Source organism: Marmota monax, unplaced genomic scaffold (genome assembly GCF_021218885.2).
Source record: "Marmota monax isolate L192 unplaced genomic scaffold, Marmota_monax_Labrador192_F-V1.1 WCK01_AAM20220418_F8-fsc00236, whole genome shotgun sequence".
NCBI lineage: Eukaryota > Metazoa > Chordata > Mammalia > Rodentia > Sciuridae > Marmota > Marmota monax.
In genome coordinates, this window is record NW_026693806.1 from 1,092,428 (window position 1) to 1,116,846 (window position 24,419).

The 24,419-nt window shown below is 33.2% G+C and overlaps 1 protein-coding gene across 3 annotated transcripts in view; it reads left to right on the forward strand.

Moving 5' to 3' along the window:
* Positions 1-24,419, forward strand: part of Rnf145 (ring finger protein 145) — a 39,552-nt gene that overhangs the window by 8,837 nt on the left and 6,296 nt on the right. For all 3 annotated transcript variants that reach the window (XM_046462187.2, XM_046462186.2, XM_046462188.2), the window contains exons 3-8: positions 2,216-2,324; positions 10,160-10,251; positions 15,302-15,537; positions 17,969-18,144; positions 21,389-21,529; positions 23,711-23,893. In XM_046462187.2, coding sequence (XP_046318143.1) covers positions 2,216-2,324; positions 10,160-10,251; positions 15,302-15,537; positions 17,969-18,144; positions 21,389-21,529; positions 23,711-23,893 — 937 coding nt within the window. The remainder of the gene's footprint in view (positions 1-2,215; positions 2,325-10,159; positions 10,252-15,301; positions 15,538-17,968; positions 18,145-21,388; positions 21,530-23,710; positions 23,894-24,419) is intronic.

The window sequence follows — 24,419 nt, forward strand, 5'->3', positions numbered from 1 at the left end:
AAATTTTAATTTAAATAACTGTTCTGAAGTTCCACCTATTTATTAATTTAGCCCATCTTTTCCCCACTGATTATTATATACTAAATTCTCACATATATTTTGTTTCATTTCAAACCTTTCCCCTTTTCCTTTAGTATATGTGCCTATTTGTGGACTATTAGCATACTCTTATTTATTAAGGATTTAGATTATATTTTACTGATAGGATTAGTCCCTTTGTTTTTCTTTATTTCCTCTTCAGTGCTTTTATATTTCTACATGAACTTATCAGTCCTGTTACCCTAACAAAAAGTCCTATTGACAATTTTATTGAAATTGCACTATTATTTATAATTTTAAGTTCTGGTGAAATGATAGTATAGGGGTGTTGTTCTCTGTGCAAGAAAACATAAAGCCTTCCTGTGGTCAAGATCTACTTTGAGTCCTTGAGTGCCTTACAGTTTTTTTCATATAGGTGTTGGACATTTTTGTTGGTGCCTCGGCATTTTGTCTTTTTTATTGCTATTGAATATGAACATTCTCTTGAAAGTGCCATCACAGAAATCATTAGTGACATAAAATGTAAAATTCAGACTTCATTGGCATCCTCATCCTGCAGACTTTTCCTATGTTTTTGAAGCCATTGACCACATTTTTTTTTTCTGGAAACCCCCCCCCCCCCCCCCCCAGTCCTCCTCCACCCCCAGATTTTTTTCCTCTCTGGTCTCTTTTGATTTTTTTTTTTTTCTCTTTAAACTTCTTTAAGTATTGAAATTCCCTAGAATTTGTGTTCAGTTTTCATTTTTGGTTGCCAGGGTAATCTCAGTTTCCACTACAGGTCTCTGTCTTCACTTTGTACTGCCTTTTGATCATCTCAGTCTGGTGTTTGTGTTCCTCCATGACCCAAGGCACTCACTTTGCACCGCTATGGTGCTTATTGTGCTGCATTCTGAGGTCCTTCTGCTTATTTCTAGTCCCAGCTAGATATGAGTTCCTCAGTTGGAAAAGTGTTGTCTTTGTGGGTTCTTTGGTTAATCCTACAGAGTGAATAGTGGTGCACATGCTCAGAAGTCAGGTTTTGAGTGGGAGTGAGAGGGATTTTGGGGAGTAAAAAAGATTGAGCTACCTTGTTGAGGGAAAAGAAATGGAGCTTAGTTTGTGCTTGTTGAATATGAGGATATTTAAGTGGGCTATATCTCAAGCATCATGAGCTATAAGATGTCCACTTAGAATAAGAAATAAGCATATGATTTTGCATATGCAGTAGGTTTTGGTAGCTATTTATTGGTAATATGTATCTGGAAGGGATGTCAATGCTCAAAGCAACAAAATAAATTCTTTGTGTCAGATCCTTTATAGAGAGAAAAGCAATTATTTGGGGATCAGATTTCCAGTGTTCATTGGAAAGTGTGAAAAGAAAGTGAAGGGGAGGAAAGTTAGAGGATAAAAGGAAATGCATTTCACAGAGCCAGAGAATAATAGAGTATTAAGTAAAGGTGTTGCTTTAGATGTGTGACCAACAATAAGCAGGCTATATTAATTTGACAAGAAGACAGTAGTGACTTCAAAGTTTCTTTAGAGTGTGAGAGTAAAGGGAATTTATAGATCACAGAGGGGGAAATAGATGGTCAGAAACTAGAAACCTTGGATATAGCTGGCTTGAAACATCTTTCAGTGGAACGAGAAAAATAGCTAATAGGAAAAGGAGAGAAATCACTGTGAAGGAGAAGTTGTTTCCAAGATGGGGGAGAGCTCTGCACATCCTTTGAAAGAAAGGCGAGGACTGGTGTCAAGCAGAGTAATTTGAAGGAGATGTAGAAGAGCAAGGATCTGGAGTCAGAGTAACTGATGGGATAGTCTTAGAAAAAGACATTGAGACTCCCATTTCTTCCTTGGCGACTAGAGAGAGGAGAGAATTGATGTAAAACAAATAAGTAGATATTTTGGAAAGATAGATGATGACAAGAATCAAGTTGCACCTTAGTGTGCAGTATTTGATCATAAAGTAGAAAAATCTACACAGAAAATGACAAATGGTATATATTTTCAACAAGAACAAATCCATTATGATATTAAGGGTACTAGGTGAACTTTGGTAGTAAAATAAAAAAATGTCAGAAGTTCTTGAAACCTAACTGGGAAATACTTTATTTTAAGCTCTTTTCTAGTGTAATTAATTGGGGGATTAAATTAGAATCATATTTTATTTATATCTCTCTCTTAATTTCTGCTGCAGGTTATATCTTAAGTGTTGTGTTACTTACCTTACCCAGGCAGCATCTGGTCCAGCTTTATTTATATTTTTTGACTGCCCTGCTCCTCTATGCTGGACATCAAATCTCCAGGTAACAATGTGACACCTTTTTTGAAATGTCTGACTGAATTTATAACTTAATTTAAAGTTTTCTTTTGCCAATAAAATTGCTGATAAAAATGAATACTGTTAAGAAGCTAAGGCTTTGGTAAGTATCTAAAAAACAGATCTTTTTGATACTTATTTTCTAAATATGTATTTTCTAAATAAATATTCAGAATTAATAGCTGGGATTATGTTCAAATTTTATTTCTGTTTAAAACCATGAGTTTATAGGTAAGGATATTCTTGAACTTTTTTGTATTGCCTGAGAAAAACATTTTCTGTGACAGGCTATTGGAGCATGGAGCATCTTTACTCTGTATTTCCGAGCATTTTAGGAAGTCAACTTATTAACGTGTGGAATCCCTCTAAGCTGCAATTATATAGAGTGGGTGATTGATAGAAATTATTTGGTAAGACTAATCATTTATCTTAGAATTTCTGCCTCTTCAACAATATTGTCACTTTACCTAGGTCTGCTAGACCTTAATTTTAAGACTCAGGTCAGCCAGTGCATATGAGCTTCCTACCTTTGAAACATTGTCAAAATATAGGTGAACCAAAAGTGACACCATAAATATAAATAAATCTGGACATATGTCTTTTGAAACTTAGGTTTCATGAACTGCGATTGAATTTTACTTACTGTAATAAAATACTCCCAATTCAGAGATGCATGGCATTTAACTTTGTGTTACTACCTTTAACAGTCACCTGAAATTTTACCACGCAGGGATAGATTTATTAATATTCTAGTGTTCTCTCCCAGTTTTTTCATACCTTCGTTTCTCACCATTTCAGTTGGAACAAAAGAGTAAGAATAATTATTATTAGATACTGTCAACTGGCTTTTGGCCCCTCTTGTAGAGGCAGGCCCTCCTTCTTCCTTAATATTTTATATACTTATCTCTCAAAAGTTCTAGAGTAGCTTCCCTGAAACTCAAATCTTCTGCTTTTGTCTCTTCTGTTCCTACCTGGTTGACTTTCTTTGCTCAGTTTGGTCCCAGGAGGGTGATATTTTACTCTTTAATTAATGCCACTATCCTTGCCCAGGGTATGCCATCTAATGTCAACATTGCAAATCTGGAGCTGCCAGAGTAGTGTTCAAATCAAGCTGTGTTCCACTTAACAACAGAGGCAGTGACCTATGTTTTGTGTTATACATTTATGTCCTCAGAATGAAAACAATTTAAGTCCTTTCCAGTAGCATATCCATAGAACTTAACTAGACCAAGGGCCAGTACTGACTCAGACAAAATTTTGTCTTCATCCAGCACTACCAGGACCAACCCATACACAGTTTGTATGTGATGCATTACTTGGATACCTCTGAACCTAAACTCAGGTTCAAGGTGGAGCCACTTCTCCATCTTTATTTGTTCATTTTTAAACAAAAATCCTATGTGTAGAGTATATGTAAGAGTTAGCATCTGAGCTCTGGATTCACCATCTTAGTGTGCAGATGAGTGCCTGGGCACATAGAGCTTTTCACATAGTTGGTGGATGGGTGGTTGGATAGGCTCAAATCCTAGGTTATTTATTTAGTGTTCTATAACCTTGGATATTACGAGAGAGAGAGAATCCTTATTTTCCTCACCTATAAAATGTCACTCTCTCAAAGGACTGTTTTAAAATTCAATTAAGATAAGACATAAGTTTCTTAGCACAATTTCTGACATACAGTAAGTACTTAATGAATTTCATTCATATTATTTGTTGTTTTTAATCACACAACAATGTTTTGTGAGCATTTTAGTGCTTTAAAAAATGATTTTTTTAAATGATACAGTATTCCATGGTATAGTGATAAGTTGATAACTTTTTAGAATGGGTAAGATATTGATGATCAACAAGAAAATCTCAAAGCTGATGGTAGAGGTATTAGAATTGTTGCTTTATTAGTTATAATTCTGGTTGAAAAACTATGAACCTGTCCTTTCCTTCATAATTTTTCCGTTTCCGTGTAGTTTAGTGGTATACTGATGACTGAAACTGTGTAGCTATATTTTTGTCTATAGTATCACCAATTCATGGATTTTTCAGAGAGGTCAAAATTCTGTTCTGTAAGGTCACAAAGCAGCTTCTGAAGTTTAATAAAAACACTTTTTCTGACCATTCTTGGCAATTTCAACTTTTTAGTTTATGGGAATTTTTTTTTGATATTTAAAGTTTATTTTCATTGTTAAAACATTAAAATATAACAAGCAGTAAAAAAAATTTTAATTATGTTTAAGTGGGCAAAAATACTTCCTATTATTTCATTTTCATCTTTATTAAAATCCTTTGGTATTTACAGATGAAAAGTGAAGTAGGGACATTCCTAGACTTTGACTTCAATATAGGTTTTCTAATTTTTTCTTCAGTCATCTTCAGGAGACAGCCTAATTAGTGGAAAGAAAATTAGTTTTAGGGTTAGTTTTACTACAGTAAATATGTTACCTCAGCAAATGACTTGTTTGACACTATAAACAGTGCTTATCTTAGAGTTTTGGTATTAAGTGAATGAATTTCAAAGTATGGCACATTTTAGTATTTTTCCTCAGTATAATTTATACTGTATGGTGCTTTCTCACAAAAGGTTAGAAAAGACATGCTGTCCTTGAATAATTCAAGACATGACTTTTAATAAATATTGAAGTTTGAACTTGCCATATTTATAAGATACTGAGGCTATTTATTTAAATTTAGAAGACTTTAGTTTTAAAAATATAATGGTTCAGATTTCATGGGGCAACTTAATAACTGACTTTCTTTTTTTTTTTAAAAAAAAAAGCTTTATTAAGATAAAATTTACATACCCCTTTATAGTATGTGGCTCATTGGTTTTTAGTGTGTTTGCAGAGTTGTGCAAACTATCACCACAATCGATTTTAGATTTTTACTGCCCCATAAGGAACTCCATATCCACTAACATTCACTTCCTGTTTCACACCACTCTCCTGTTCCCAGCTGTAGGCAACCATCAGTCTTATTTTCTGTCTCTTCAGTTAGCTTATTTTGAATATTTTATATACATTGGATTGTACCAAACATGGTCCTTTGTACCTGGTGTTTCATTTAGCAAGGTTCATCCATATTGTAACATGTATCAGTACTTTATTTCCTTTTCTGTCCAAGTCATAATCTGTTGTATGGATATGCTGCATTTTGATGGGCATTTGGGTTTCTACTTTTTGGCTGTTACAAATAATGTTATAGACATTTTCTTGTGGACATGTGTTTTTATTTTCCTTGGGCATTTACATTGCGATGGAATTGTGGTATTATAGGGTCTCTATATTTACTTTTTGAGAACTGTCAAGACCTATTATTAGTATTATTATTATTATTATTATTTATTTTTATTTTTTTTTTGGTACTGAGGATTGAACTTAGCCACTGAACCAAATCATCCCTTTTTTATATTTTACTTAGAGACAGGGTGTCATTTTCTAGGGTCTCTCTAAGTTGCTGAGACTGGCTTTGAACTCAAAAACCTCCTGTCTCAGCCTCCTGGCCTGCCAGATTGTTTTTTAAAATGGGAACACTATTTTGCATTTCTCCCAATAGTATTTGCAAGTTTCAATTTTTCCACATCCTTGTCAACATTCATTGGTGTCTTGTCATTATTAGCAGAGTCATCATAGTGGTATGAAGAGATGTTTCATTGTTCTGTTGATTTTCATTTTACTTTTGGCTAATGATATCGAGCCTTCTTTCATATTTTCATTCACCATTTGGAAATCTTATTTGGAAAATGTTAGTTCATTTTTCATTCATTTTATTCATTATTCATGGTACATTATTTAATTGGGTTGTCTTTTTATTGTTGAGTTGTAGAAATTCTTTATGTATTTTAGAAACAAGTCCTTTCTCCTTATAACTGAATAAAGTCTTTTTCCTTCTTAAAGCTCATTTTTCATTTGTGCAGTTTGTGGACTACTGACAATCAGTCCTAAGTACTTATAAACTAAACACTTTGAAACTTCTCTAATCCACTGTGATAGCCTCTTCTCTTTTAACTGAAATTGGGAACATAAAGACTGTAAGATGTATGAAAAAGGCCTCAAATATAGCTTGCAATTAGAAAGATTCTTGCTGTAAAAAAGCACATGAGTTATAAAAGTTACACAAACAACAGAACCTAGGAGCTCACTATTCCATTAACTGATTAAAGATCTTTATACATCAGTCTGTTAAGCAGTCTAAGTCCCTGAACAACCTAGGAACACATCTGTACATTCTGGCCACCTATGGGAAGCTTTCAAAAGATCTTAATTAGGAAAGCTAATCTTTCCCACAAAACAAAGTGGTAGACTTCTGAGTTATCTTTTGCAAATGGACAAACAAAGCACCATTCAATACAAGAGATCCAAGATGCTAAGATGTTTAGATACCTATATTTAAGTAAGTATTATATGTGCACAAACATATGCTTACTATGCAACTGAATTGTTCATATACACAGTGTTCACTTAAATTGTTTTGACATCTTCTTTTAAATTGTTTTAATTGTTAATATGACATCTTTATTTAAATTGTTTGTCTAGCTTCTTTCAGGCCTTCCAGATATTTAGTCAATTTTATTTTATTCCTGTTAAAATTAAAAGTTCAATATTTAAACAAAAAAAATTTATTTAATGATTTCTTTGTTTATTGTAATGGTTTTCAACTAAGGGCAGTTTTGTCCCCCAGGAAGCAAAGTCTAGGGACATGTTTTGGTTGTTACAACTGCAGTTTTCGCTGTGTGACTTAATAATGGTAAGGATAAAGTGTTGCTACTAGTTAGTAAACCTCACTGCAGCAGGGACTGTGTTTTGTCTACTGTAGTATCCACAGGGCCTAACAGAATGCTAGCAACATATTATGTACAGCAGTTTCTTTACAAGTTAAAAATTGTGCAGAACATATTAATGTTTCTTAGAAGTTTTGCTATATGTTATTAGAGTTTAAGGCAAGAAACTCTAAAGACAAAGAAGCTTTTAAAAAGAAGCTAAACTAAAGAAGACTTTAAAATAATGCAAAATAGTTGACAAATGTCTCAATAAGAATTTCCAGAATATTTTTGAGTTTGCTGAAGTATATTATAGAACATCCGTAATATGATGACAGAATCAAATGGGAGAGAAAACATGACAGGGAACTCCTCTCTGTGGTCTCCTTTGCCCCCCACCAAGAGAGCTACTGGGAAGAGAGCCCTTCCAGGGCACCTTTTGGCTTTCCCCTTGAGGATAGGGCTCTTGTGTTGATGCTCCTTAATTGAGATGAAATTAACATACTATAAAATTAACTATTGAGATGGCATATGATACATTCATATAGCTATCACCTTTGCCTAACATTTAAAATAAAGCCTTGTGTTCATTTAACAGATGGTTCTACTTCCCCTTCTTCTAGCCCCTGGCAACCACCAGTCTGCTTTCTGTCCTTGTGGGATTTTCCTGTTCCATGATTGAACTGGATCTATTAGATAGGGATATGGTGTGACCAAAAAGAAATTACTTGACTTTAGAGGCCTAGGAAGTACTGGGACTCAGAGTTATATCTCTTTTTAAATATAATTCTACTTCTTTTTTTTTTTTAATTTTTTATTGTTGGTTGTTCAAAACATTACAAATTTCTTGATATATCATATTTCACACTTTGATTCAAGTGGGTTATGAACTCCCATTTTTGCCCCATATACAGATTGCAGAATTACATCAGTTACACATCCATTGATTTACATATTGCCATACTAGTGTCTGTTGTGTTCTGCTGCCTTTCCTATCCTCTACTATCCCCCCTCCCCTCCCCTCCCCTTTCCTCCCCTCTTCTCTCTCTACCCCCCTCTACTGTCATTCATTTCTCCCCCTTGTATTATTTTTCCCTTTCCCCTCACTTCCTCTTGTATGTACTTTTGTATAACCCTGAGGGTCTCCTTCCATTTCCATGCAATTTCCCCTTCTCTCTCCCTTTCCCTCCCACCTCTCATCCCTGTTTAATGTTAATCTTCTTCATAATTCTACTTCTTAAAGAGCATTTCAAACACTTTGTAAACATGGTATTTAATTTTAAACTTCATAATTCTTAATTCTTCCTTCTCACAACTGCAGAAAACATAGTAACTATATTGGGGGTTACCTGTAATATTCAGTAATGTGTTCTTTGCATATAAGTAGGAATTACTCAGCCACTACATGGTTGACATCTGATGCCAGATAATTCTTTGTTCTGGGGAAATGTCATGTGCATTGTAGAAGGCTTAGCATCATCTTTGGCTTTTTCCTACCAGGTACCAGTAGCAGCCTTTTCTCCTCCCCCCAGTTGTGATAATCAAAATGTTTCTAGACAGTACAGATGTCCTTTCCAGGGCAGAATTATTCCTGGTTGACAAATACTGCATTAAAGTTATTCTTCTTGAGAATCTGGATTTTTCTTTCAGTAGAAAGAGATTGTGAATATAGTACATATTAGAAATAGTCATTAGAGAGTGAAATGGAGAATTGTTAAATCACCTGTGGAGCTTGTCAATCACTGACTTTTATAATCATCCCCCAAACCCCAAACTGCTCCTGTTTTAAAAAAAAATTAGTTTTAAATTTTGAATTTGTCAGTACTCAGCTGCTTGATTATGTAAGGGTCATTCCTTGTTTGGTTATGCTGTGCTAAAGGAATTCAACTTGATTGCCTAACAGGAAGTAATTTCATAGAAAAAATAATGAATTTGAGTTTGTTCAGAAATACTGAAAACATTCAAATTATTTTAAAGTACAATGAATAATACATTCAACAGTTGAGGAAAAGAGGGAGGAATTTTTTTACATAAATTTTCCTTTTTTGATGCCAAAAGAACTTAAGACAACTATTTTCTGTAATACTACTCAACTTCCTGATAACAAAATAAATTCTCCTTTTTTATGCTTCCTGCTTATGTTTTCTCAGAGTGTAAAAGGCTTTTATATTATTGCTTAAAGCTTACTACTTCTCAGTTGTCAAATGTTGAATTTTTTTGTGATGTAGTATTTGTTTCAAAATAAATATGTAATCTACATATTATAATTCTCTTTGCAAATTCCCATAGATTTTTTTTAAAGGTCCTTTTTTGTGTGGGGGGCGGGTGTCTAGGGCTTGAACCAAGGGTGTCACACATGGGTGGCAAGCACTTTACCACTGAGCCACATTCCCAGCCCCAAAATAACAATTTTTAGGCTGTGCTGCTGTGAAATAGTTGTGGTTTTATCTGTAGCTAATGAAGTATATTGGGGGACACACTTTGGGAGAAATAAGAGAGGTGATGGTGGAAGCACAAAAGGGGAAATGTGGTATACTGTGATGAGGGATTTTCATACTAGGATAGAAGGATGATGTTTCAACTTTTTTTTTATTGTGCACAAAATGTTGAATAAGGCCATGGGAAAAAAAAGAAATCAACATATTGTGGAACTTTGGCTACCTTCTTTGCATAGTAAAACTCAGTTTCAGTAAATTGAATCTGTTTCCAGTACTTGGAAGATAGAGGTGAAGGCCATCCCTATATAATTTTTTTTTTTTTTTTTGTGCCAAGGATTGAACCCAGGGACACTTAGTTACTGAGCCACATCCCAACCATTTTTTAGTATATTATGTAGAGACAGGGTCTCTCTTGGGTTGCTGAAGCTGGGTTTGAATTTGTGATCCTCCTGCCTCAGCCTTCCGAGCTGCTGGGATTACAGGCCTACACCACTGCACCCAGCCATTTCTATATAATTCTTTATATCTAAACTTTTTCTTAACTGTAGAAGTTATTAACATGTGCTTGAAAATGCTGTGATAAAGCTGCTTCTCTCCTCCATGCAATACATTCTTACTGTTTTTCTTCTTTAGAGACTATGTTAGGAGTGAATTGGAGTCTGCGTATGAGGGACCAATGTATTTAGAACCTCTTTCCATGAATCGGTTTACCACTGCCTTAATAGGTATGTATCATTAAAGACTTAAAAGTATTGGTAGGAACCAATGAGTCTGAGTCCGTTCTTTAGTATCTATGATAAAAATTGGTGTGAACTTTTAAAAAAATGCAAAAGCTCCAAGTTATTCATGATGATTCTCTTTAAGTACAATAGTTGTTTAATGTCATATTTTCTTAATCTTTTCCCCACAAATAGGTGTTTCTGTTTTTTATAATCATATTGTTTATACCTCATAGTTTTTTGTTTTTTTTATGTGTGTTTTGAGTATTTGGGAAAATTAATTTTTAAACAGCGCTATTTGAAAGATTAAAATAAAATTTAAATCTACTCATTGTTTAAAGTCATCACTGTTTTGTCAAAAATAAATTGCCAGAAATGTTAAGAATTTTAGATGTGATTGAATCACTGAAATAGCAGAATATTTAAAGTTGAAATGTTGGATAAGGCCTAAAAAAATATCCATACAGTCCAAAGTGAGCTACCAGACTGCACTATGCCAAAGTTCCGAAAAACTGTGTTCTAGAAAACCTATTCTGTGAATCTTAAACTAACCTTTGTAGAAGGTATGAAAAAGCTGATTATTGGAGCTTGAAGAATTTCTTTGAAGAGGACTATTTTCTGATATTAGCCCTTGCATTTGAAGAGGCCTCTGTGTTCTGTGGTGTGGGGGAATACTATGGACTGATTCAGACCTGCAGAATCTAAAGCTGCCCTGTCCAGAACTTATCACAGGTGGCTACTTAACACTTGAAATGTAACTCTTCCAGATTCAGATGTGCTGTGTGTGCAAAAACACACATTCAGTTTCTTTAGTCCAAAAGGGTGTAAAATATCTTTTAATTTTTAATATGAGTTGAATGTATATATGATATTTTAAATGTATTGGTTAAAGTATATTGTTCTGTTATCTGTTTCTGTTAGCTTTTCGAAATGACTTTTAGAAAATATTAAATTATATATGTGGGTTGTGTTGTAATTCTAATGGGATATAAAAGGCTAACAGTGAGCTGGCTGCTTGTAGAGTTTTTTTGACTGGGGAGTGAAAATGCCTTGTAGGATTGTGTTATGGTAATATTTGTTAGGTTAGAAAGCATGTAAAATTTTGTTATGGATGTACCTTAATATGTGTATGAGACATTATTTCCTTGATCAGTGACTTATGGCCACAACCCAACTAAGATTCAGTGAATAAGGAAATAAAATAATTTCTATAAACTACTAAATGGCATTTTTTTCTGACTTTGATTTTAAAGTAACTTCCTACTCCTTTTCTTCCATTTCAACAATAAACTTTTATTGAAAAACAAAATACTTTGAATATGCCATGATCTTATAGGGTTGAAAATTTCTTGGAGATATTTCTATTAGTAGAATCTTGGAATCCAGAGATTGTGATTTTGATTTATTTAGAATTACCATTTGGCACAGGCACATCAAAAAAGCAGTTTACTCTTGTGGAGCTCCAGGGGAGATTCCACTAATAATATGATTCCTTCCTTCTTTCACCTAAATAGGAGGAGTAGTCTTCTCTCAAAGAGAATATGTTGTATGAATCATATTCTCTGAAAGAAGACAAGTGAAGCTTGTAATGCCAGAGCTGAGCATTACATGTGCTGCTGACTTAGACTTTTGGGAATTTCAGAGATTAGGAGAAGTTTACAACATGCTGAACAAGAAAATTTATTGTAGCTCTGAGTACAATAAAGTAAGATGCTGGAATCAAAATTTCTTAGCATTCCTAGTATTAAAGCATTACAAGCCTCTCTTTCAGTTTTAACTAATTTTTTTATTTATTTTTTAAATATTTTATCTTTTAGTTGTAGTTGGGCACAATGCCTTTATTTTATTTATTTATTTCTATGTGGTGCCTGAGGATCGAACCCAGGGCTCCGCTTGTGCTAGTAGAGCACTCCACCGCTGAGCCACAACCCCAGCCCAAATATGCTTATTCTTAACCAACAAAATATACTATCATTTTATGATGAAAATCGGCTCTCTCCTGCATCACTCCCCTCCATTCTCTGGACTCCTTCCCCAGAGGTTTCTTCTTTCAATGCTGATAACTTCTTCCCTGCTGTTCTGTCCTGTCTTCCTTTCTAGAAATCCTGTTAATTGGATTTGGACCTCCTAGGTTGGGCCCTTAATTTTCTTACTGTTGTGTTTTTCTCCACTTAATCTGGTTGGCCTTTTCTCTTTTTGGCTGGGGGCAGGTTTATTTTCTGAGATTTCCCAACGTTTATCTTCTAACCCTTTTATTGTTGTATTTTGATTTTTGTTATATAATTTTCATATCTAAGAAAAATGTTTTCCTTGAATTCTTTTATCATGGTAGTCTTTGTTTCTTAGGTGTATAATTTATATTTTTGAAGGTATTATTACTTTGAAACTTCTTTTTGCTACTTGCATTCTCTTCAATTCCTCTGAGGTCTTGTTTCTGTTTGTTTTGGTCTTTGTCTTTCATGAGAAACCAGGTTTCTCAAGCCTGGATTAGAATCACCTGGGAAAAAAACAAAGCAATATAAAACCGATGCCTCTGCTACATTTGAGACTGATTAAACCTCAAGTTTTGCTTAAATGTCTAGGGATCCTCGACCTATCATTGTATTAAAGGGAGTTGCTAAGTTGTTGGAATTTCTTTAGGGCTTGCCAACTGGTGTGTTCCAGTGTGGGTGATCAAGTGGGAGTGGCTGTTAGAGGCAGGTACCCCAAGGTGTTAGTCTTTGTAATCCTTTTACTTGGGCTGGTCAGCTTTCTCAGAGAGCATAGAGGAGGCAGCTGGCAGTGATTAGAACTGACTGCTAAGAACTGAGTAATAAACTTAACAGCAGTGCTTTGGGATCTAGAGAGGGATCATCTCTTGAGGTATAGCCTTTTATTTTCATCTGGGCATTTCCCCTCTGTTATGGATTGTGTATAGTGTCCAGGAGCTTCAGTTCCAGCATATTTCAAAAAGCAAACTTTATTCTTACTCTAGGTTAGGGGGAGGAAGTCTAGCTAAAAACACAATGAGTGGTCTCCTCTTTGTTTTCTATCTTCCAAAATGATGTTGACATAATCTCTTTTGGTGACCACACCTCTTGTTTCTTCTCTTTTCTAAGCCTTTATGAGTATTGTTCACATTTGGATACTAGTTGTTTAGAGGGGAAAAACTCATGGTTTGAAGGAGAAAATAACACATTTTATAACATAGTAGATTGTTAAAGATGTTCGGCCTTGTGTAGAATTTGTTGCCATTTTTGTATTTTTCTATTGGTAAAGTACAAACATAACTGCAAATTTGTTTTGCTTTTCATTGGCAAGAAGGAAGAGAATATGAATAAATAACTTATAAACTAATCTAGAAGTTAATATGCTTAAGAGTCTTAAAGAAATTGTGAAAAGAGCCACTGGGGACTTGTTCAGTCACAGAAATGAAACAGGGTGGCACTGTTAACAGTGTATCACTGGGAAAGAAAAATGGCAAGTTTCTATACAAACCCAAATATGTAAAAGATTTTAGAGTGTACTGAAGTGGCATTTCAAATTAAAAAGAAAATAATGGGTGATTCTAATAACTAGTTCTGAGACAATGGACCGAACATCTGGAAAGAATAGACTTAGATCTTTCTTTTTCCCTTATTCCAAAATAAATTCAAAATTTATTAGTTTTTAAATTAAAAATTACTAAAAGAAAATGTAGGTGAATACTTGTATTATGTTGGGTAGGGAGAGCCATTGCACCAAAAATAGAAACATTTCCTTAGGAAGAAAATGATTAGTTTACTTTCAGTGAAACTTGTTAAGAATGAACTTATTTAAAATATTAAGACATGATACAGTAGAACAATTTAATCAGCTTACAGGATTTATATTTTGATCAAACATTGATACATATTTCAATAGAAAAATGAATAAAGAATGAGAACAAAATTTCACCAAATAATTGCAAGTGTTTTATATACTTATTGGTAATGTTCAATTCTATTGATAACCAAAAAATGAAAATTCAAAAAACCTTAGAAAATATTTCTTGTTCTTTCCTTCTCTAAATTATACTCACTGTGGGCAAACCAATAAGAAAATGGGCATCTTGTATACTAGATAATTTGTTTCTGGAGGACAGTCTGACAGTATGGGTCTGAGGCCTTAAAAGTGATTCAGAAATTCCACTTTTAGGAATTTAGCTTAAGAAAATGTTAGGAAATGTGCCCCAAGTAGTAAACCTATGCTAGGATATCATAAATGTATAATGGCGTTTTAAATGCACTAGCTTATTCAAATAAAGCACTTCATAATTAGGAAATATCAGGAAAAGGCCAAATGCTAATATTTTATCACATGCATTATTTAGTATACTACACAAATTTTAAATATAGCCATATGTATTAGCACGGAGAGATGTACAGTGTGTTAAATGAAAAATATTGATTGTGAAGTAGTTTGTGTACTATCCTCTCTGTATAATCATTGCATAAAGTAAATGTAGAAAGTTAATTTGTAAATATGAGGAGCTAACTACTGAGCACTTGATAGGTTCGGATACAGTGCTAAAGCTTTACATATGTAATGCTTCATTTAATAAATTAGGGTATTCATAGTGCCAGCTTTGGTGGTGGAATGATAAGAGACCAAATGTTCTTTCTCTTAATAATTTAATTTTTAATTAAATGTTTTTAAAAATCTCAAAAGCAGTGTAATCTTGGATAAGTAAGTGTATTTCTTGGATTCCTGATCAGTTAAATATTGAGTACCTTTGGAAAAGGATCTAACGATGAACAGTAGCAGATGAATTATTAGTTTTAAAGAACTTTCTCCGTGTTGTAAATGCAGTCAGACATATGATGAAAACCAGTGGAGATTTATGTTGCTTTTTTCTAATCATGCCAAGTGAATTAGTTTTCAGCATTCATAATACATGTGAATATGTAATTATAGTCGATGAAGTGAAAATTTGATTTAAAATTTTATACAGTAGATCTGGACTTCTCTAAAAGCTGTGTTACCATCATTATCAACAGTATGTTTATTTCTTTGAATACCAAGTGCTCAGAATTAAATGCATTCTATCCTGTTTTAGGTCAGTTGGTGGTGTGTACTTTATGCTCCTGTGTCATGAAAACGAAGCAGATTTGGCTCTTTTCAGCTCATATGCTTCCTCTGCTAGCACGACTCTGCCTTGTTCCTCTGGAGACTATTGTTATTATCAACAAATTTGCTATGATTTTTACTGGATTGGAAGTTCTCTATTTTCTTGGGTCTAATCTTTTAGTACCTTATAACCTTGCTAAGTCTGCATACAGAGAATTGGTTCAGGTAAGATCATCACACACAGGTGAATAAAATTTTACATAAACATTAATAGAGCTGGTTCATTTTTATTTCATAGTCATAGTTACAACATTACTTTCTATAGCTTCAAAACAGAGACTATTTTCAGCTCACTTAGGAGCATCTGAAATTCTTTCTTGGAAGTTCTCTTGAGAAGGTGGTAAAGGGAAGTGACTGTTTGGGTTTATATCCCAGAGCTGCTGTTACCAACTGTATAACTTTGGAATAATCACTCATCTTCACTTTCTGTAAAATGGAGCTAATAATAACATTGTACTTTCTTCATGGGGTTGCTATGAGATTTAAAAGTCAGTTTAGTGCCAGGCAGATGTATATGTTAGCTGTTGTAATAGAGATAAAAATAATACAGAATCACATATCTAGAAGTCACATCCTAGTTTTTTTTTTTTTCCTGATTATATTCCTGCTGTGACCATAGTTTCTTCCCTTTTTAAATTTAAACTGAAAAGTTAAATAGTTGTGGGTTATACTGTGGATGGATTTCATTTGGATGCAGTGCTGGAGCTAACATTGCCAACATAAAATGCCTCTTGCAATAAAATAGTCTCTTTCTTTCTTTCTTTTTTTTTAAACCTTTGCTCTAAGAAAAATTACTCCCAGACACAAACTAGACTTTTGGGAGATAAATTGTTTTGATTTATTTTTCAGTTTCAGTGTATAAAATAGATCTAAACCTGACTAGTATGAAAAATGTGTTTACATGGTTATTCTTTTCTGCCTCTTGACTATGTATATGACCAGAAAGTATAGGAAGCTTTTAGATTGACCACACAAATGAAGTGCTCTCTTATTCCTCAGGGGCAGATCTTTAAGGAAAAACTGCCTGAGCCCTGGGTCTAAGCCTGATTCTATCTCCTTTCTTTGTCTTACACAATGATTAACTGGGTGGTTCCCAGAATTACATATTTCAAAGAAGAGGAGATTTTTCCACATTCAGTGTAGAGATACTTTCTAAGGAGGGGTTGTAGTTATATTCCGAGTGAGAATAACAAGTTTAACAGATGAACTTTTTTGCTTTTTAATTTTATCTTGTGGCACTATTCTAATTTGATAGACAGGAGATATTTAGTAATCCTCTTTTGACTATTAAATATGTAATACCCATAAGACAGAGTCTCCATTTTTTCAATGTTGTGTGTACTCCCTTGGTTGCCATAAGATTTATGCATCACCAGGTGGAGTAGTTGAAAATAAATTATAGGTTATGAAATTTGTGACTTAGGAAGAATGGGTAAGCAAGAAATGTAGAGTCAGACTTTTTAGTGATCTGTTCCTTGAATGGCAAATAGAGAATGTACTCTTTACTTCTTAATAATCTGCTTACTTCTAATGATACTTTTATATCTAATCAAGCAATTCACTTTAACAATATTTTCTAGTTGGGAAAAGTAGAAATTTGTTGTGGGTAGGCTGTAGAAAAAGAATTGCTTTACTGATGAAAAATATAAAGTAATCTGCAAGTCATTCTACTTAAAGCTCTTTACACCTTTTTGAAATATACCTGTGTCACGCTGAGAGATGCTGGCAAGATCAGTTGGCTGCTGAGGTAGGGTTTTGTAGGCTGCCTGGCAGAACCCTACTGGGTTTCCAGGGACTGGTCCCTGGCTTAGTAACTATATAGAAACTTGGTTACAGCTATGATCTTAGATTCAATCAGATTCTGACATTTTATTCTTGCTAATCAGTTCCATTAGAGATTGTTTTATAACTGGAAAATGAGTTTATTGAGTTATAGCAGATTACTAAGCTTTTTAAAGGTGTGCCCTTTTCCTGGTGTTAATGCACTTGGCAAACAAGATTGAGAACTATGGTTGATGAGTGAATACCCAGTAGAATCAAGGGGAATTTATTCATCTGAGGGAAAGGCTTGTTAGCTACCTCGTGTGCAGTAAAGTAGATTTCTCCAGTGAATAAGTAAGTTTTGTCTTCCACTGAACTACTTCTCATCTATGACATTCCTGAGTAAACCATGAAAAATTTTTTTCTGATTCTCTTTTTCCTAACCCCTCAATCATTATTGTATTATTCGTGTTAGTTCTGATTATTTTGATTAAATATAAGTATTTATCAAGCCTCCTCAGATTGCCTCAGGAGTAGTTCTGTTCTGAATGTGATTTTACTTTGACCTTACCTTGAACTGCTAAGGCATTTTGCTGTTGCCATCAGATGGTGTGTGAAGTGTTAATAATATGAAAATGAATACATTTTTATAAACATAATATTATTACTATCTAGAGAGCTAACTTTTAAAAAAATTAGCTGAAACAGTCTTGCAAAAAAAAAAGAAAATTTTAATTTTTACTTTAAATACTTCAGATTAAACTCAAAAAAGTGTTTAAAAGTGTCTATGGAGGGTGATGAAAAATGTTTTCCTGTCTTATTTTCTGATTTTCAGGTAGTGGAGGTATATGGCCTTTTAGCCTTGGGAATGTCCTTGTGGAATCAGCTGGTAGTCCCTGTTCTTTTTATGGTTTTCTGGCTCGTCTTATTCGCTCTTCAGATTTACTCCTACTTCAGTACTCGAGATCAGCCTGCATCGCGTGAGAGGCTTCTTTTCCTTTTTCTTACAAGGTAATTAATAAGAGCCAGTGATACTATATATAACCTTAGGAAGAGAAAACTTCAATCTAGGAATAACAACTTTTGGAAATTACTTTTTGAAGTCATGTTATATGACTTCATATTTCATTATAATAGGATTTTCATTTAGTGGGTACCAAGGCCTGGCCAGTACAGGGGTATGCTAATAGGAGTCTGAGGATATGTTTGGCTGTACTGGGGACTAAAGTATAGCAAATGATTTGTGGAAAGGTACATAGCAAAGTATAAAAGTATTTTTTCAATTTTAAGTTAAATTACTGGTCAGTAAGAGAAAAATGATATTTAAAAAATCACATCGTTTATTGTTTAATATATCTCACTTGCCCCTCACATTTGCCCCAAACTTGCCCCTCACATTTAATCTTTCTAACAAATTGGAGACATAAGTACTTTTATTGTCATTGCCATTTTGTAGCTGAGGAAACTGTATCAAAAGTAACTTGAATGTGACACTGTTACAAGAAATAGAGCTAACATTCAAACCCCATCTGAGTTCAGAACTTGTGACTTTTCTGTACTCTTACTGTGTGACCTCATATTTTTAAGGTTTTGCTTCAGAACTGACATAGTGTTAAATAATTGATGAAACGGATAAGTCATAGTACTTTACTCTTTAACCCAACAGAATTCTAAGACTTGGTTTTTAAAATTTACAGGGTTCTTTTAAGTCTTAGGACAATTGAGTCCTTTCCCTAGCACACTGTCTTTTCTATGAGCTTACACCAGATTCCTGTTTCTCATTTTTTCCACTCTGGGTATGAATCTTGGTTCCTTGTTTCATTGTTACTTTGAAATACAATAATGAAAGTAAATAAAGACAGGTAAAAGTTCTGAGTTCCAGTTATTAGAGCCATTGCTATTCAGCTATCCAGTATGATGGAGGACCATGTATTAAGTGGTATAGGTAATGAGAAGTTTTAAGACAAATTCATAGTCCTAAAGGAACATGTTATTGGTTAAGATGGAAATTATTAACACAAATCTAAATATCTATAAAAATGTGATGGGGCGATATCCATTTTAAAATGTAGGATAAACTTACTGATAGAAGTCAGATTTTGTACTTTTTGAAAATGAGTCACATTTTTATTTATAAGTAGCTGTATAAGCATGCAATAAGTTGATGTCAAAGTCAAATTTTAATGACCAATTCTGTATTGAGTAATATTTTTTGTATAAATATTATGGAGGTTTTATGCAGAAATCATAAATGATTAAAAAAAAAGAAAAAGGTCTACAACTATGGTTAAGATAGTAATTCCAGTGTGAGACTGTAATCCTCATGCTTTAAGTCAAATTATTCATTTTGAATTCATTTTCAAATTATATATAGCATAATTATTTTAATAGTTTTAACTAGTTACTAAACTGTGAATGAATTTGGATTTATTTACAAAGCAGAAAAGTAATACTGAGATTTTGGATACCATACCAAAATAATTTTTTCCTCTATTTTCCTATACATAGGCAAGATGGATTATCCTTTCTCAAGATGAGAATATTTTGATTTGGTTTTAGTTGAGATGCTCCCATATTGGTTCTTTTTGTTAATTTTTGTCTCTAAGAGTTGTTTTCTGTCCTTGATGCTTTTGTGTGCCAGGTTATATTTATGTGTTTCATTGCCAAAAAACAGCTTATTTACAAAAATAAGATTCGAAATTTACTAGAATACCCTACTCAAACAGAAAAGCACACTCAAACAACTAAAAAAAATGGTGTTTTGTTTACCTCCAGAAAATAGAAATTGAAATCAATAAAAATGTCTCTTACTGAAGAGAGAAGGGAAGAAAAGTTTTATAAATTTCCAGAACTCTTTCACTTCCTCAAAGTTCAATTTTAAACCTTTGGATCCTTTAGTATGCTCTCTTTTGAAAAATAACTGCACACTGTTTTCTGAAGTTAGAGAAGAATGTGCTCCTCTTGCATATGAAATAAGATCATATAGTTTTGGTGTAAAAGATTTCTCTAAATATGAAGACAAGAATAGAAGTAGTGATTCTCATATTTGCTTAAACAGTTTGTTTAAACATTATATAATGATTCCTGGGAAGAAAAATGTCACATTTCAGAAATTTAGATTAGTAGGAATGTCATGAAATTATTTATTTTAGCTAACAACCACTATGACTAGTGGATATTTTGGCTGCTAGCAGAAAACCAGACATACTTTTCTATAATGTACATAGGTCTATACGACATTAGTTGCTTTCACATAAAAACCAATTTATAAGCAATTGTTTAGGAAAAAAATATATGAAAGTATGGAGCTACATAATAAATGATAGGTGTTGATTTACCTAAATGAATTTCTCATGTATACAAATGAAATTCCCTGAAATCCTAAAGCTTAGTGTGTTTGTGTGTGTGTATGCATGTGTATAAAATTATATATAGGTGCTGTGTAAATGCTAAATCTAACTCGTTATTACATAATAGTTCATATTATGTATAATATATTTTTATACCTAAATTAATATCTAATATGTTAAATGAAAGTATTTCTAAGATCTAGTGGGTTTTCCAGTTGTCTGTTTAAGTGGTTTCACAGCAAACTTTTATGTTAAAAACTGATATACTAAAATTATTTTTAAATTATCCTGGACTTTACTCTTGGATATGCTTTTAAAATCATCCTTTAAAAAATTCATTTAACTAAACCTGAATTAAAATGTGAGACACTGGTAATATGTTTTATACTGTTGTAGATAGAGGGTTGTGGGTTGCCAGGAGGCCCTTACTCTGTAGCCATTCGGTCAAATAAAGAGTTGTAACAAGTGATCCTATTAGCAGTACAGTCTGAACATTTTGAACAGCCAGCATTTTTCAGAAGGAACAATGGGCAAAGGTACAAGTTTCTTTTGAATACTTACCAGCAGCTAATTATATGTTTCATAAGATTTGAACAGAATTTAAGCTTTCTGAATTTCATTGCATTTGAAGGAGATGATAGCTAATTAAGAAAAAATAAAGATCTTGTTTCAGATAGGGTGCCAAGTACTGAATATTTGCCAAAGAGGCAGAAAAAGATGTAATTTTGAATAACAATAATATGATTTAAAGTATTTATAGAGTGATCAGGTGATTTCATCTCAGATTTTGTCTTGAGGTGATTAAATGAGGATCTAATGAAACTTGGTGGTTATTTAAAGGCTGAAAATGTTTTTTATTCCAAATAGAAAATTCATATCTGTTAATTTCTTCTGCTCTTTTCCAGCATTGCTGAATGCTGCAGCACTCCTTACTCTCTTTTGGGTTTAGTCTTCACGGTTTCTTTTGTTGCTTTGGGTGTTCTGACACTCTGCAAGTTTTACTTGCAGGGTTATCGAGCTTTCATGAATGACCCTGCCATGAATAGGTAAGTTCTTTTATTGAATGTGTCTAGCAACATAAGCCTGTAGATAGCTTTAAGAAGTAATGATGAATTGCTTTGGTTGATGGATTTTAGAGGAAATGGAATTTTGAGGAGTTTTTCTAGAAGTGTTGAAACATTGAGATAAAAATACTATGAAAAAAATAACTAAATTCCCATGTTAAAATGTATTTTGATTGTATGTGTATTACAATGAATAACAATGACACTGTTCCTTTTCTAGATTGCTTTAAGATTTTTCAAAGCTTTTTTTCCCTTTGGAAGTTTCAGTGTAGTCCTGTTCAAATCTGATTCTATGTTTGATACATCCTTAAAATTTTTGTTGTTGTTAGAACAAACAAAATTTGAATACTACTTTTTGCTGTTAAAAAAGTAAAATCACGTTTTGAGAAATCTGTTTGTAGAACTTCTTGTGATTTCTGTTACCTTCATATACGAATGTAATGTTTTTCATTTATATGAGTTTATAGAAACTCTTCTCAGAAGCCTTCATTTATTTATATAGCCTCTTCTTAAAATCTTTAAATATTTATTATCCATAATCCTCCTGCTTGTCCCAGCCAAGAACTTTTAAGATGGAAAAAAGGGGGTGGTTCTGGTAAAGGGAACAAGAAAAGAGAAATAACTCCTGTAAAAGTTTAGAAGATTCATATAATTTACAAGGTTCAAAATGCAAGGTGACTGCTCCTTTCCCCTGTTTGCTGTTTCCTTTCCACAAAGGTAACAGCTCTAGATGGTTATTTTAAAAATTTTTATATGGAAAAAAATACATTTATGTATATATTGTTTTTTGGGTTCATTGTCAACTCTTTTTTGTTGTTTTGCTGTTAGAAAATAATACTGCTTTAAGTATCTGTACATCTTTTCTCTTTTAAAATCTTTAATTAGGAAAAATTTAAACCAACATACTTCATAGTAGTAAAATTAACCCCACATGCTCATTGCCCATTTCTGTTTTCCTGCTCCTATCAGCTCCACCCACCCTGCCCCCAACCCCATGATTGTTTGTTTGGAGATAGTATCATTTTGTCCCTAAATATTTCAATATGTAAATCTTTTGAAAAGCATAATTGCAACAGAATAATAGCCCTAATAAAACAAATCCTTGGTATCAAATAACTATAGTTGTTCAAATTTTCCTAATTATTTTTTAACCCATTGTTTTACTCAACTCAGGATCCAAATAAGACCCCATATTGCAGTTTGTTTGATTGTCTATTAGGTCCCTGCTATCTCTCTATTCCCTCCCCACTCCACCTCCCATCATATGTTTGAAGATACCAGGTGTTTGTCCTGCTGAGTGTTTCAGAGTCTGAATTTTGTTGAGTGCATCCCATGGTGTCATAGAACAAGTTCCCCTATTCACTGGATTTTCATTTATACATACATCTTAATTTTGTAGTATATCCATAGAGTAAAATTATATCAGTAAAATTATGTGTACATTTAAATTCATATAGCAGCTTTGCTCCAGGAAGATTTGGTGTCTGTCTCAACATTAGTGTACTCAATTCCTCTCACATTTTTTGTTGATCCTTAGTGTCATCATAGTTTGAAATATTTGCTATGTGTAGTTTTAAAAACTGCACCTGTCCTTTAATCATTTCTCATTTATTTTTGAGAGGTCTTTATATATCAAGTCAATAGAATAAAAATTCTTATGACTTTGTATATGTTATATTTTTCTTTATGAAAATTAAATTTCAAAAAGTATTTGTATTTATCTGATTCTTACGGTCTTTTTAAAGAGATATTTCCCTCTGGAAGATTATGAAGAAATTTACCGATATTTTTTCTTTTATAATCAGGGTATGGTTCATGACAATTCATAGGTCTAATTGATAGTGGATATCGAGAGACAGAAAGAAATGATTTATTAACAAAGTCTGGTTAGAAAAATTATTAGTGTTGCAAATTGTTCTTTTCCTTTCATGGTATGCTAAAATGGCAGGTGGTCCGCTTTTGCACATTAAGGGTAGTACACACTAATATTTCACATTCATGTTGCATGATATGAAGTTGCTGTACATACCAGTCAGGGTTTTGGTCTGAATTTTCGGAATTTGATTTACAAACTGTGTAACAACACTTTTGAGTCTTTAGATTATTTTCTTTGGACTTAAATGAGATTCACATTATTTACTTCTCAAATGTCTGCTTTTTTAGGGGCATGACAGAAGGAGTGACACTGTTAATTCTGGCAGTGCAGACGGGGTTGATCGAACTCCAGGTGGTTCACCGGGCATTCCTGCTCAGTATTATCCTCTTCATTGTTGTAGCTTCTATCCTACAGTCTATGTTAGAGATTGCAGATCCTATTGTTTTGGCGCTGGGAGCATCTAGAGATAAGTAAGTAATTTCCTAATATTCTTTGATTTAACTTAATTCTTATAGTATTCTTTCCATGAATTTGTTATCTACAGCCTTAGGGAATGTTAATGATGGACAGTAAAGATGGAAAACAAATATGTAACCGGTATTTTAAAATTTATTTTTTTCCTCAAGATTTCTGTAGTCAAAAAGTCTTACCAGAGACTATGAAATTACAAAAATTCAATACTTTTTATATTTGTCCAGTTTTAAAGTTAAAAATAGAACATATTTAGTCCAGTAAATGTAGTGATTATTATGTAATTTTGTTCTGTGAAATGTTATTAAAATAGGAAACAAAGCATTGTTTAAAAAAAAAGAAAGCTGCAAGTGAAAAAGAGAAAAATAAAGGCTGTCAGATAATCGTAAAGATAGGTATTTATGGGATAAGAGCCTTTTAGAGAGTTGTTACTTACTGAGTTATAATGGAGATTCTTGACACCTATGGGACCAAATGAAATTAGTAGTTGGATTCATGTATATCTTGTATTACAAAAATTTTCAT